The sequence below is a fragment of the Saccopteryx bilineata genome, chromosome 2 (assembly GCF_036850765.1).
Source record: "Saccopteryx bilineata isolate mSacBil1 chromosome 2, mSacBil1_pri_phased_curated, whole genome shotgun sequence".
Lineage (NCBI taxonomy): Eukaryota > Metazoa > Chordata > Mammalia > Chiroptera > Emballonuridae > Saccopteryx > Saccopteryx bilineata.
The window spans coordinates 276125245-276139753 of record NC_089491.1 but is presented as its reverse complement, the minus strand read 5'-3'; the positions used below and the strand labels follow the sequence as shown (position 1 = coordinate 276139753).

The 14509-nt window shown below is 50.0% G+C and overlaps 1 protein-coding gene across 3 annotated transcripts in view; it reads right to left on the bottom strand.

The window, feature by feature from the left end:
• Positions 1-13239, bottom strand: part of SFSWAP (splicing factor SWAP) — a 55355-nt gene extending 42116 nt beyond the window's left edge. For 2 of the 3 annotated variants that reach the window (XM_066260856.1, XM_066260857.1), the window contains exons 1-4: positions 12845-13239; positions 10350-10519; positions 9635-9766; positions 6119-6204 (exon numbers count right to left, since the gene is read on the bottom strand). In XM_066260856.1, coding sequence (XP_066116953.1) covers positions 6119-6204; positions 9635-9766; positions 10350-10519; positions 12845-13104 — 648 coding nt within the window. In that variant the 5' untranslated portion in view covers positions 13105-13239. Of the gene's footprint in view, positions 1-6118; positions 6205-9634; positions 9767-10349; positions 10524-12844 lie in introns of those variants that run through there. The other variant, XM_066260858.1, reaches the window with a different exon arrangement.
• Positions 13240-14509: the final 1270 nt, after the last annotated feature.

The following is a 14509-nucleotide window of genomic DNA, read 5'->3' as shown; positions in this document are numbered from 1 at the left end:
GCCATACAATATATTTAACACTAAATACAAGTAAATGTGTGCATTTTATGTTAAGACCAACACTTTTAAAGTACAATAAGTCTCTGAATTCTTTTTAATAATGTTGTTACACTGTTGCTAACCAATGATGAATAAAGTATTTCCTACTATTAATGCGACTTCTGGTGCTGCATGGTTTTGCTGTTGGCTTTGTAGTCTGGTTGATAAGTGGTGAGGTTAAGCTTCATGTAGGCGTTGAGACTTCCATCCGTTAAACGTGATCTTAGGTTGGTCTTAACGTTCTTTAGATGTGAGAAAGACTGCTCACATGCATACGTAGAGCCAAACATTGTCAGTACAGCAATACTCACACACTGCAGTGTGTGGTATGTGACGGGAAGCACGTTCCAAGTTTTGACAATCAGCTGGTCCGCCGGTTGAAGTTTTTTCATTTTTCTCCACTTGTGTTTGCTCGCCAACTCTGCTTGCTATCGTGCAAGTCTTTCCAAATCTTCATTCAATGACTTGAACTTATTCACCCACATGTCTGAGGCCTTCAGGTCAGCAGCTTGTAGTTAAAAATCTGACGGAGACACCGGGGATGTAAGTCAGGTTGGCACTGTCCACTGCACACTCGTGTGGTTGGGTGATGAACTAAAAAAGACGAGCGCACTAAAGAAATTCTCCAAAGAGCACTTTGAATGACTTGAGATTAGATGTGAAGCCCACTAGCTGCTGGAGATCAAGATGTTGAGCAGGGTCACTTGCTGTGCATGCATCTTTAAACTCTCCCAGTTTTTCAAAGTGTAGTAAACGACCTGTTTCAATGTCGGAGATGAAGAGTTCCGGCTTGTTTTCAAATGCAAACACTGTTTGTTGAAGGGATAAGACTGTATGTATTTCTAACGCCTTGCATTTTCACACTGAGCTGGTTCAGATGTTCAGTCATGTCCACGAGATAGTAGAACTTCAGGAGCCACTCAGTGTTAGCTAATTCAGGATGTTTGACGTTTTTCATTTCAAGAAAAGTCCGGATTTCGCTCAGACAAGCTGCAAAACGGCTGAGCACCTTCCCTCTTGACAACCAACACACATTGCTGTGCAGAAGCAGACCAGGATAATTATTCCCAACTTCATCCAGCAGTGTTTTAAACTGGCGATCATTTAAAGCTCGGGCAACAATAAAGTTGACCACCCGAATGACCAGTGACATCACCTCACCAAGCTGCTTGCCACAAATCTGAGCACAAAGTGCCTTCTGATGTAGGATGCAGTAAAAAATTAGGATGGGTCTCTTTTCATGTTCACGAAGAAGTGCTACGAATCCTGTTTTTCCCCACCATGCATGGAGCACCATCAGTACACACCGAAATAAGTACATCCATTGGTAGATTTTTTTTCTTTAGTGAATTCAGTGAAAGACTTAAATAAATCCTCCCCTCTTGTTGTCTCTTTCATAGGCAAAACAGCAAGACTTTCCTCACGTAGTGTGTTACCGACAGCATACCTTGCAACCACGCTGAACTGGGATAAATGGCTTACATCTGTTGACTCATCCAAAGTGAGAGAAAAGAATGGTGCTGCATTTATGTCCTTTACTTGTGTTGCCTCAATGAGATCTGCCATCATGATGGTACGATTGTGAACAGTTCTTGCTGACAGAGGCATGTCTTTTATTCGTTTGATTATCTTGTCTTTATCCGAAAAGTCCTCAAAAATTTCACTGGCAACATCAAGCATGAATGTTTTGGCATACTCCCCATCTGTGAATGGCTTTCCGTTTCTCACAACTGCTAAAGCACCAGCAAAGCTAGCCGAATTCCAGTCACTTTGTTGGATCCAACCACGGAGTTGCTGCTGACTAGCTTGCACTCTGCACAGTAGCTCTTGACATGCTTTCTTCCTGCTGTCCCCCGCTGGATATTTCGATGCAAATGTAGTATGGCATGTGTCAAAGTGCCGCTTTATACTTGACCATTTCATCAATGCAACTTTATCATTGCATATTAGACACACTGCAGAACCTGCTCTCTCCACAAAGGCGAATTCCTCTGTCCATGCCTGCTGAAAAGTACGATACTCCTCATCTTTTTTTCTTTTAGCCATCTTCTTTGTCAAAAGGGTTTCTGCAATTAGCTAGCTGACTACTTGATTAAAAGGAGGGAAGTTTACTTCCTGAACTTACAATGACCCGTGTACGTTATGTATTATCCAATAAAAATTTGTTGTTGTCCCGGAGGACAGCTGTGATTGGCTCCAGCCACCTGCAACCATGAACACGAGTGGTAGGAAATGAATGGATTTTAATACATGAGAATGTTTTATATTTTTAACGTTATTATTTTTTTTATTAATGATTTGTCTACAAGCCAGATGCAGCTATCAAAAGAGCCACATCTGGCTCATGAGCCATAGGCTCCCGACCCCTGGGCTACAGGGAAACAAGGTGCTCTGAGAACATCCTTCACAACTTACTATCAGAGTAGGAGGCCATGAGAGGAACACTGGTCTGGAAAAGCCTCTCTGCTCTTGATCCTTCATGTGAGCCTTAAGTACACCCTCTTCTGCCTAAGAGCACTGCAATTATTCCTGGTATAAAATGGGGTTTAAGGACATGGCCAACACGTGTGTGCGCGTGTTACACAGACTGCCAGTCAAGGGGAAACACTTCTCTGATTTAAATCCAGTGGGGAACCTCTGAAGAAAGCGACTGAGCCCCAAATGGTGGGCTAATACCTCCCAACCCTCCAACATTCCATTAATGTGACTCTAAAACCTCCGAGGAGGCCTTGGGAAGCAGAAGAGTTGCTGAGGCCAGAAACCCTGCACTGTGGAAGGTTTCCTAAGAGCCTGGAAGGGCTGGTGCCTGGACCCGAGTGGGGGTGCAGGAGGGTTGCACACGCAGATGGAGGCGAGTGTCAGCCCAAGGATGCCCGCTCCTCCTGTGATCAAGGAGAAACACATTCCCCAAGAAACATCAGATAGAGTCACAAGTCAACTGTAAAACAAGACTATGCAACAGAAATGGTATGAAAATACATATTTTTGGAGATTAGGGATGGGAAAGGTCTTCCAAAACAAGATTCAAAATCCTGAAGCCATAAAGGAACACCTGACATATCTGACTTAACACGTTTACATTCTGCACAGAGAAGGAGACAGTTAACAGTGTGCCTGGATAGCACGTGCAGGACACACATTGGACCAGGGGCTGTCATTCATCATACATGAAGAGCCTCACAAATCCCAGAGAAAACGCAAGAGCTCAGGAACACAGGAGTAAATCCCGTCTTTTTTCCTGGCCCCCACCCGTGCCCACAAAGCCCTATGGTGACAACAGGGCTCTAATCTGAATAACCTACAGCAGCTTCAATGTGTGGTCAGAGCTCTGGCCGGGCCCTCGGCTGGAGCAACAGGCCTGCCTTGGGGCAGCTACTCTGACCTCAACAGCGAAGGACTCCTCTCTGGAAACAAGGTGACACCACAGCTACACCACAGAGGCCTTGGGACTGTGAGCCCAAGGGCTCCACACAGCACCTGGGACAGGAGGGGTTCAACAGCAGCTTCCTTTACTGATCTAGCAGATGGGAAGGCAGCTCGTGACGGCATCACACCCTGAGACCTCCCCTTCCTTTCACCCGTAAAATGTGCTCAAACGAGCATGTTCTCTTAGGAGCACGTTCTAACGGGGTCACCGAGAGGACGAGTATGCTGGGAGGGGGTCACCAAGTGGCAGCCCCAGACAGCACGTGGAGACGTCGTTTGGGCTCAGGACATTGTGTGCTGTCTGCGGTGTCTCAGTTGGGTGAGGGGATGGGCTGAGTGACACCCTCTCTGCCTTCCCGCAAAGCTCCATTTGTGTGCCCGTGTGGGGACACGGACACAGCCCAGCCCCACCAGGCACGGAGCACAGTCAACGCTCAGGAAAAGCCTGGTGTATGTACTTAGAATGTAACATAGACTGACAATTGGGGCCATGGGGAGGCCCAGCGACTGAAATGTGACCTCAGGAAAAATGATGCCAGGCTACCTATTTGGGGAAAAATAGGTCCTCACTTCCAGGAAACAAGGACACTGTGTACAAATAGTCATTCCGAAAGCTCAGACAGAGGGGCAGGCTTTTCTGGGGACAGGAGCCAGGAGGCTGGGAGTGGCTCAGCACCAAGGACAGCACCGGCTCTGTGTTTCTGACTTTGGTCTTCACAAAGAGCCTCAGGGCCTGCACTCAGGAGGCTGCAGGCCAAAGACGTTTAAACAACCAGGGCCCAGAACACCCTCTTCTCTTTACCAAGCGCCATGGCCCATGCGTGGGAGCCACCTGCCCACCAAGGCAGCAACTGACCATGTGTGGACCCTTGTCACCCACATTCTCTCTGCACAGATGCAGACCCCAGGGTGTGCCATTTATACCATGGGTTGCAGTCCCCACGCCCATCACTACGAAGGATGACAGCACCAGGTAAAGATAGGAGAGCTGACTGCCAGCTGCCCAGTGAGCACCACAGTCAGCTCTGCCCCACCCAACACTGTCTTACAGCCCCACAGGAGGTGCTCTGCGACAGCAAGAACAGCTTGGCACACAGCGGGCTGACCGCTCTGCCACCGGCAGCAGACGTGTTCAGTTCTGGGAGACCATTGGGCTTAGCGATGTTTACTCATGCTAGTAGTACACAGCCAGTAAATGTCTTTATAGGAATTAAACAGGACAACAGAATTTATTACCTCTACATTTATATTCACATAAAAGTAAAAAATCTTTCCAATCGAAACTAAACAAACTTTCCTGTGGTCGACCCTCAACACAAGGTTTCAGCTCTCAGCGCAGCAGAGGGAGCACGGTGCTCTAAGAGTCTCAGAACAAGCGGTATATGCAGAACGGACGCCAATATGACACCACTCAAGAGCACGAAAGCTCCAGTCTTGGGATCCACTCTTCAGGTAACACCCCCCTCCCCGGCTCCAACTACAGCAGATGGATCAAGGCGAGAAACGGGGAAGAACACACACCAGCTGTAACGCCACTTGGAAAACCCAGAGGAACCTGACTTGTGTCTGTAAGAAAGAGGGGACATGCAAACGCATGAGTGGAAGTTGGAGGGCTGCAAGCAGGAACTGAAGGGCGAGGAACAGCCACGGTTCAGACTCCTCCCCCTCCTGCACTACGGAGGCCGGATAAGTGAGGGGTGAGGACACGTCTTCCGAGGGGAAGGGCTCTCAGCACCCACGCCATGCCCAGATTCTGTGCGGGCTGCAAACGGGATCCTGAACACTGGCACCCAGGCCTGCACTCCAGGTACAATCATGTCAGAGAAAAACCACGCTGTGCACAAATATCCCTCCCAGGTATGGACACACAACACACATTTTGAACACTGCCAATCCCCAACAAACACCTCCATAAACACAAACAGCCCACGTAGCATGGCGCTCACGGTGACACAGCAGCAAGGCCGTGCGCCTGCATCCCTGCCTGCCGCTCACTAGCAACTCCTCACTCTTCCTCACCGGAGGAGGGTGCCAGAACAGACAAGCCAGAGAAGGCCATCTGCAAGGCCGTCACCGTGAGACCCTAATGTGACCACACGTAGACTCAGACTCAACTCTGTCCCCGTCAGCTGCAGAGCACCCCGGCCCAGACCAATCCCACTCAGGCTCCCTCTCGAGGGTCAAGGCAGCTGGAGATGTCGCCTGAGGAAGAGGAAACCTGGGGGACGGGGGACAGTGCCAAGAAGGTGCAAGGTAAAAACATGTAGCTTAAGAGCTCGTGAAAAAACCCCAGAAAAAAATGGAACAAAGCACTTTTACCAAAAGCCACACTGCCTAGAAGACTTTTTATGCCTGAATGTGGTCATGAGCCTGCTCTTCCCTCATCCTGACTCACTTTCTCCTTGTGGTAGTATCTGGGGACCCAGACACATGGCCTCTGAGGAATCAGCTGCTCAGGTCCCTGATGCTGTTCTAACTGCTCCCTCCTCTCTAGAGGGAAAGAGATGGAGCGTGGTTCCTTTCTGTTAGCTCACAAGTCACTGTGAAGCAGGGTGCACCTGTGCTGCAGGTGTGACTGTGCCGGGCTCCACACAAGTGGCACCTCGGCACAGTAAGGGTGACTAACAGGATGGTGAGGCAGAAATGCACATACCAACTCCACGTCCGACGGCACATTCAGTCCTAAAGGGGCAATGAAGGGCTCCTCATTCTCCTCGACGTTTTCAGTCTCGCTCTTTTCTGTATAAAGGAAACAAAACACTTCAGAACCAGGCGCAGGAGGTGTGACACTACCAACAGGAAGTCCCGGTGCAGGGAGTGTTGTGATCGGCCTGAGCTGGCCTATTACCCTTCATCCATCATTACTCCTACTTCTAGAAGCACTCTGCACTGGCCCACTCCACTCCCCCACCAGTGAAACCACTGCAGCAGACCCCAAGGCCACAGTGCTGCCATGGAAGGCACACGCGCCTGGGGCCAGGTCGTGGTTAGGTCTGGGACCCCGGGCAAGTGCCCTGACTCGGTTTCCGCTCTATACAGAGGAAGCAGCAGCGTGCTCCCAGCGCTGGGCGAGGAGCCAGTGTGCCGACGCTCCCTGGCTTGTGGGTTTCACTAGCACTGCTGAGGCTCCCACGACCCTACTGAGCTCCTCAGGTGTCCGGTAGCGCACAGGGTGCTTAGTTCCGAGACAACTGTTTCCCGCCAACTGTAAAGCTTTATCCCAAGCGTCAAGGCCAATAAGACTCCTCCTCCGCAAATGACCTCTCTAACAGGTAACATACCTTTCCACTTCCATTTCTTCACTGACAGCTCATTTAACAAACATCTGACGACTGTGTTAGAGCGTGAATTATGAGGTGCCCATCTACCCCCCACTGACTTAAAAAGACATAGCACACAATGTAGAGAACTTACAAAGCTAACATTTTAAGGATTTCAAACCTACTCAGGCTTTTCTTTCAAAGAAGATGACATTAAATAAGTGAACGTGAGACCATTCTCAGAACAAACATCTCCTTGCACAGGACGGGACTCCTCCAGCCCAGCTGGGAACGTAGGGGATCTGAAGCAGGCTCTGTGCATGACAGGATGCAGCAAGGTCACCGAAGCCCACTAAGTAAGAGCTACTGGACACTGTTTTCTGCGCAGGCAGCGGCTTTTTCCCAGGCCCTGCTGCTTCACTTCCTGAAACCTTCGCCACCAACATGGCCACTGCTCGGCACCCAACACTGTGGGGCTGGTAGGGCAGCACCCAGTGACAACACAGAATCTCAGCATCTCCCTGAGAGGCGAGGCCCCAGGGGTGCCTGTCCAATCCTGACCTGTCCTGTCACTCCTTAAAAACAACCAGACAGAAACTTTGTTCAAAGAGCCTGTTCGTAGTGTTGAACTGTTCACAAAGAACCAAGGCTGACAGAAAGAGCTGTTTGGTGGTCACAGATGCTCCCTTCTCACATGTTGCCATGTCTCCAGAGGTGTGGCTTCAGTAGCACAGAGAAAAAAACCAACCATGGAGGTACTAACACAGGCTCAAGTGAGTCCAAATAGCTGCTCTCATCTGAAGACTGGGTATGTAATCACGATGAAAATCTCAACATGAGCTAGGAAGCAGGCTGAAGACAGTCTTTGCAGAAAGAAGTTATTACACTCCACAGGAATAAAGGTCCCATGAAAGCACTCCTGGTTACTCCCATGAGGCTTTACAGTAACAAAAATGCCAGGATGATACAGTATTCTTTTTTTTTTTTTTTTTTTTACAGGGACAGAGAGAGAGTCAGAGAGAGGGATAGATAGGAACAGACAGACAGGAACGGAGATGAGAAGCATCAATCATCAGTTTTTCGTTGCAACATCTTAGTTGTTCATTGATTGCTTTCTCATGTGCCTTGACCATGAGCCTTCAGCAGACCGAGTAACCCCCTGCTAGGGCCAGCAACCTTGGGTCCAAGCTGGTGAGCTTTTTGTTCAAGCCAGATGAGCTTGCACTCAAGCTGGCGACCTCGAGGTCTCGAACCTGGGTCCTTCCGCATCCCAGTCCGACACTCTATCCACTGCGCCACCGCCTGGTCAGGTGATACAGTATTCTTGATGCCGGGATGATACAGTAACCTTGAAAACCAAGGACTGCTGAGACATGTTTATGGCTCAGATCTGCCCACATCCACGGCTCTCCCTGGGTCACACCTCTGCTGAGGGTGGGGAACCCCATGCAGCTGCTTCAAGTCCAACTTGTTAGGTTTGTTATGTGAGGAAGAAACCACTCAGATCCCAACAGCAGATTCAGTTAGCTCGAACACTAAGTCCCTGCAAGATGTGATTCTCGTTTATAAACATTCGAATGGGTTTCTCAACTTAAACTCCTCCCTCTTTTCACTGAATATCCTCAACGTAGTGGCCTGTCCCACACGCGCCAGGCCCATGGCATCGTTACTAATATCTAGTAACAGATCGCCAAGCCACACCACAGCGCACACAGGGCTTACCAAAGTGACTACAGATGTCTGTGCCTGTGCTACACGGGTTCAGATTTTTTAGTAGCACTATTTTTTTTTTTTTACTTTATTGATTTGAGAAAAAGAGAGAAACATCAATTTGTTATTCCACTTATATTTAGGCATTTCTTTCTTGATTCTTGTATGTGCCCTGACCAGAGATCAAACCCACAACTTGGTATATTGGGACGACACTCAATCAACTGAGCTGTCTGGCCAGGGCAGCTGCACTATTTTATTTATTTATATCCAAAGGTCAACAGTTGAGCCAGAAAAATATGAATTTAAAAAAATCTTTAACCTGCCTGACCAGGTGGTGGCAAAGTGGATAGAGCGTTGGACTGGGATGCGGAGGATCCAGGTTCAAGACCCCAAGGTCGCCAGCTTGAGCACGGGCTCTTCTGGTTTGAGCAAAGCTCACCAGCTTGGACTCAAGGACACTGGCTCGAGCAAGGGGTTACTCAGTCTGCTGTAGCCCCATGGTCAAGGCACATATGAGAAAGCAATCAATGAACAACTAAGGTGTTGCAACGAAAAACTAATGATTGATGCTTCTCATCTCTCTCCGTTCCTGTCTGTCCCTGTCTATCCCTCTGACTCTCTCTCTGTCTCTGAAAAAAAAAAAATCTTTATCCTACGTAACTCTCACTTTAAGACACTGTGGTCAGCATGTTGTCTGTCCTGAGTCTAACCTGAGCATCTTTGCTGTTTCCCATTTAGTAGCAACAGAGCCCACAGGTGTCATTCCACTGGACAGTCATCACTACCTCAGCTGTGGAGGTGACATGAAGAAGCAGGTCTGCCCGGGAGCACCTCAGGCCTATCCTCCCAATGTCCCAAGAACAAACCACTGTGGCGGATAGCAACACACACACTGTCCATCTATCTGGAAAGAAAGAACCCAGACGGAGGCTCTAGAATCCAGGTGATTTCCTGTTTCCTGACTCTGAGAGAAAGGAAGAAAACTAGACCCAATGCAGACAACGGAAGCCGGAACTCACTTTCCACCCCCATCAACACGTCACCGTCTGGTTTTTAGCTTTGTCTCATCCCAAGAAGAAGCACAGTCCATGCCCTCTCTGTGTCTGTGACAGAGATCTGCAGACTCCCCCACTCCACGTAGCATGGGCAGCACACGCGGTAGCGCCCAGCGGCGCCCGCCAGCCGCCTCCCCTCACCTCTCTGCTTAGAAGGCTCCTCTTCCTCGGTCGGCTCTGACGGGTCATAATAGTCACTCCCGTAAGTGAATCCCACCGCATTATAGTTCCCGTCCTCTGCTAGGGCTTCACTCAGGCGCTTGTATTCTTCCTCTTGAATAAAAACGAGAGTTTTATTAACAAAAGGGAAACTTACTATAAAAAGTTTCATACATTTCTAAAGTTGTAGCTATCAGTAATGTTTACAACACACTTTTTCAACCTCTTTCTGAGGCAAGAACTTTTTTTTTAGAACTTCCCACTTGGTATCTATCAATATAAACGCCTGTCAGTGCACGTTTACCACAGACAGCAGAATACCCGTCTTTTGTGCAAATTTCTTCCTGCTGAGAAATTTGGGGATTAAGAATTGCATTAAAGATCGTGAAGGCAAAGACAAGAACATCAATTTCAGTTTATACGATACTGTTAAAGGAGAACAGTTAAAGAGTTTGGTTTTTGTTTTGTCAAATCCCAGTCTGCCCTCAAAAGCTGGGAAAAGTCTCTGTGGCTCTACATATAAACTATCCTGAGGTCCTCCCAGAACGCAAAGACTCCTGTTTTTCCAATCCACTGGGTACTGTCAAGATAATATCAGAAAGAGTGAGTATAAAAAAAATGAATGGGAGTAACTTTTTAAATACTTAAAAAATTTAAAAAACGTTTGTTGCTTAAGTAAGTTTTTCTTGAGCAGTACCTTGCCTTGCCTCCTCCTCAAGCAAGTCCGTATGCAAGGCTAAATACCTCTCTTCATCACACAGGGCCTCTATTCGTGCCTCCTCTTCAGAGAGCTGGTAGTCTCTGTTCCAGGTGGAATACTCAGCATCGTACTCAGAAAGGTCATGCAGGTGACCGCGCCCATCGTATCTGTAATGGGAACACGCTGGTCAATGGAAAGAAGTCAATGTCTGGGCTGGTCTGTGTGAGAGCTTTTACATGTATGCATATATACACACACACACACATATATATACACATGTATATATACTTACCAATTAAAATAAAGAAATAAAAGTATTACAACAAACATAAATCTCAGATTTATATTTAATTTGGCTAGTCACAGCTCACCTACTTGTAAACTCAAGTTATCTTAACAAAGTCTCAATTCTTCTCTATAGCATGATAAAACTTATAATGAAAGGTAAACGATCCCTTAATAGCATAAATGGTAGATCGACTTCACTGGCAGTTCTTACCGTTTATGGTTTGGTCAACTATTCAATGTCATTTGGAAAAAAAAAAAAAGAAAAAAGAAAGAAAGAAAAAAATGTTTCTGAAAAGTCAAATATAGCTTACATTCACACAAACCGAATAAATACCTATCCGTAAGAACCAAACGGTCGAAATTTCCTCGCTTCTCTCTGCTAGTCCCGAACTCTCAGGAGAGATCTTCACCAAAGAAACTTGCGTCCATTGGAGGTAAAATCTTGGCTAGGCTCGCCCCTAGCCCCTTGGCTGAGGAAATAAGTGCTGGTTATGTGGTAGAGAGACACACACACATAGGAACAGTGACATATACATGCAGTTTAAGGAGGTTCACCAGGAACAGGGCCAAACTACCGGAAGGTGCACCATAGATACTCTCTCCTCAAGTTCACACCCCCAGGAAATAGTAGTGTATATGGGACACATCCACATACTGCACGGACCAACAGGGTCCTTTAGCCAAATTGAGGATAGGTAAATCACTTTCTGCTATACCTTTAACATAACAATAAAATGCTGTCACCGTGTGACTGTCAGATAAACGAGTGAGTCAGTGAATTGCACTTTCAACACTCAGATTCAGGGTTGCAAAAACAAATGTAGAAAGACAAACAAACGTCAGCCTCATTTTTTTTAATGCTGACTTTTGTAATGAGGATCCCCTCCCCAAAAAGACATTTACAAGAAAAAAAGCCCAAACTTCCAGGCTAGCAACGTGATTGCATTTTATTACATTGCAATGTTGTTTTTACTTTGATGTGAACCTCCTTAACTTACAAACGTAGTTCATTAATCTAAAAATATTACACATGTACATGTGTAGCGTTTGCTCCCCACCGGATTTTGGAAGGCTTGACTCGCACTGTATACAGAAAGGTATGGAAAAAAACTGGACAAGAGCTCAGACTTCAGCGCCCAGCAAGCTTTAAGAATCAACATCGCAAGCAGAAAGCACTTCGGCAGGACAGGCTGCCTGACAACTCGGGGTCACATCCCTCGACGGAGACAGCAGCAGGGAAGGCTCAGCACACGTGGGTGGGCGCCGGCAGCAGTCCAGCCCCGACCTGGCCACCCTCCTGGTGGTCTAGCTCTAACTCCAGACAGAACCGTCAGGGACGGAACAGGCCCTACTGGGGGCATGGACGTGTCCACTCTGGCCAGCTCAGAAAGTCAACCCTACAGTCATGTTCCAATCCGGTTTTAATTGTCCCAAACGATGGGGAGCTTCCTTCCCTCACTCCGAGAGGGTATTCCACAGTGGAAACGGTCACGGTCAGCTTTTCAGTCCGGGCCCTCGAAGTGCAGTGGCGCAAAGCGGCCAAAAACCAAACCAATGAATAAAAGAGCCCAAGGAGGGGGTGGAGGAGGGTTGGGGGGAGGACATACTAAAAAAAAACACACGGGGTGGGGGAGCGAGGGGAGCAAACGACCTACATCATGTCACGTCATCCTTTTCAAACCGGACACCGTTAGAAGAGCCCCGATCCCGGGGACCCCTGCGCCCCACGCGCGGGGTGGGGGTGGGGGGACTTCCTCCAGCGGGTTTGGTTTGAAAAGAAGCACATCGGCAGCCCACCCTGCGGAGACGGGTACACCCGCCGTAAGGACACGGCTTGCCGGCGTCTTGAACCCCCAGCCACCCGGCGCCAGGTGCATAGGGCGACTTAACCCTCCGCCCGGATCCCCCGGGCTGGGGGGACGCGGGAGGCCAATGTCACCAGGCCGGGGCGCACACGAGGCCCCACGCGGGTTCGAGCCACAGTCCACCAGAGCCCAGCGACACACCTGCAGCCGGGGCCCGAGAGCGGGTGTCCCCGTCCCCTCCTCCCAACCAAGGGGCGGTGGGGACAGGGCAGGGGGTCCCCCCCGGATCCCTGCTGGCTGCAGAACACCCCTGCGCAGTCCCGGCCATCATCAAGTCAAACCTCCGACGACACCGAGCGGGCGCGGGAAGGGGAGGACGGCGGGTGGGGAGGAACCGACCTGTCGATTAGGATCTTGGGGTCCCCCATCCAGGGGATGAGGTGCTGTCCCTGCTCCTGCGCCAGGGCCCGCTCATCGTCCCGGAACAGCTTGCAGGCATAACCGAAGACCAGCAGCTCTACTCGGTTCCCGCCGCCGCCGCCGCCGCTGCCGCCGCCGCCGCCGCCACCGCCGCCACCGCCGGCTCCGCCGGGTCCGGCCTCCTCCTTCGCGCCACTTTTCCTCTCGGTTTTGGCGCGGCCGCCGCTCGCGCCGTACATGACAGCGTCCCCGGCGACCCGGCTGGTTTTGTCCTGCGCCGCGCTGCTGCCCTCGATGCCTCCGCTCGGCCTGTCCCCTCAGTCAAAAGCACCGCATCCCGGCCGCGACCCCGACACCGCCGCCATGGCAGGCAACAAAATGGAGGAAGCGCGACTTCCGGCGGCAGGCAGTGCCACTTCCGGAGAGCAGACTGCCGCAGATTCGCCAATCCCCCCTCCACCCACCCCCCACCTCCGCCGAGTCGTTTGAGCCTCTTGAAAATATTTCGGTTTCAGCTCTTGGCATTCGAAGGCGCCTCCACGGTCGGCGCACTTTTCGTGTTGGGTGGCACGGGGTGCATTTTCAGTGTCGGTTTTCTCGGGCGGCTCTCGGGAGCGGTGACGAAAGTGCGAGGCTGGATCGTGAGCCACCTGCACGGCACGGGCAGGCGCCGGGCGGAAGGAGGGCGGGCGCGGCCGTGTGGGCGCCGGGGAGTTAGGGGCCGGTGACTCTGCTACAATGTATTAATCCATTCTATCCTTCGTGGGCCCTACGTTGTGTGCAAATGCCTGTCCCGAAAGCACTCTGCACTGGCCACCGACAGTGGGTCTAAGTGGCTTAGAGTTCCAGGCGAGACCATCCTTTGCGACATCGTCCTTTCCCACTATAGTATATGTGAATTGAATTTTATACGTTTGCAAGAGTTCCCACAAACAACAACAATTCACTAAGTCGCCGGGGGGGGGGGGGGGGGAGGACCCTGTTCGCAGCCTTAGGTCCCAGTTTGGGTTTAGGGAAGGGAAAAAGCACATCCATCAACTCGCCTCTCCCGAGCACCTACTGGGTGTCAGGCACGTCCCGGGTGATGGACGGACGGAAAGCACGTGTTTGTATCCTCAGGTCTCCCCATCGGCGAGTTCACGCTCTCTCCTGACAAAGAGGGAAGAGTGGTTGTTGCGTGGGCCAGCTCGCAACGTCACTACATTTTACATTTTCCTACTGGATACATAATCAGATGGGGTGGGGGACGTGTAAACACCAGTGCGGAAGGCCACGTGCCTCGCACATTCTGTAGGGAACCTGGTTTAGGGGCGCGTGGACGCAGGTGTGGGGTGCACCTGTGATCTGTGACAGGTGCGGAGGTGGTATTTTCTGCTGTTGCCAAGTGACAGGCTTTGTCAGCTGTCAGACTAGCCTGGAAACAATTCAGTTGGAATGGTGACCGAGCTCTACGTGGATCACTTGGTTCCACTTCCCCGCACAGTGGGACACTCCTGCTTATCAGCAGGGCTGGCAGCCTCTTCCAGACTACTCTTGAGGGGGCTATGAGAATTCTACTTACCAGTGCCGAGTCCAACTGCCACTAGAGGAAAGACACGACCGACACACAAGTTTGTTGCAAGAATCACACAGGCAGTTTATTAC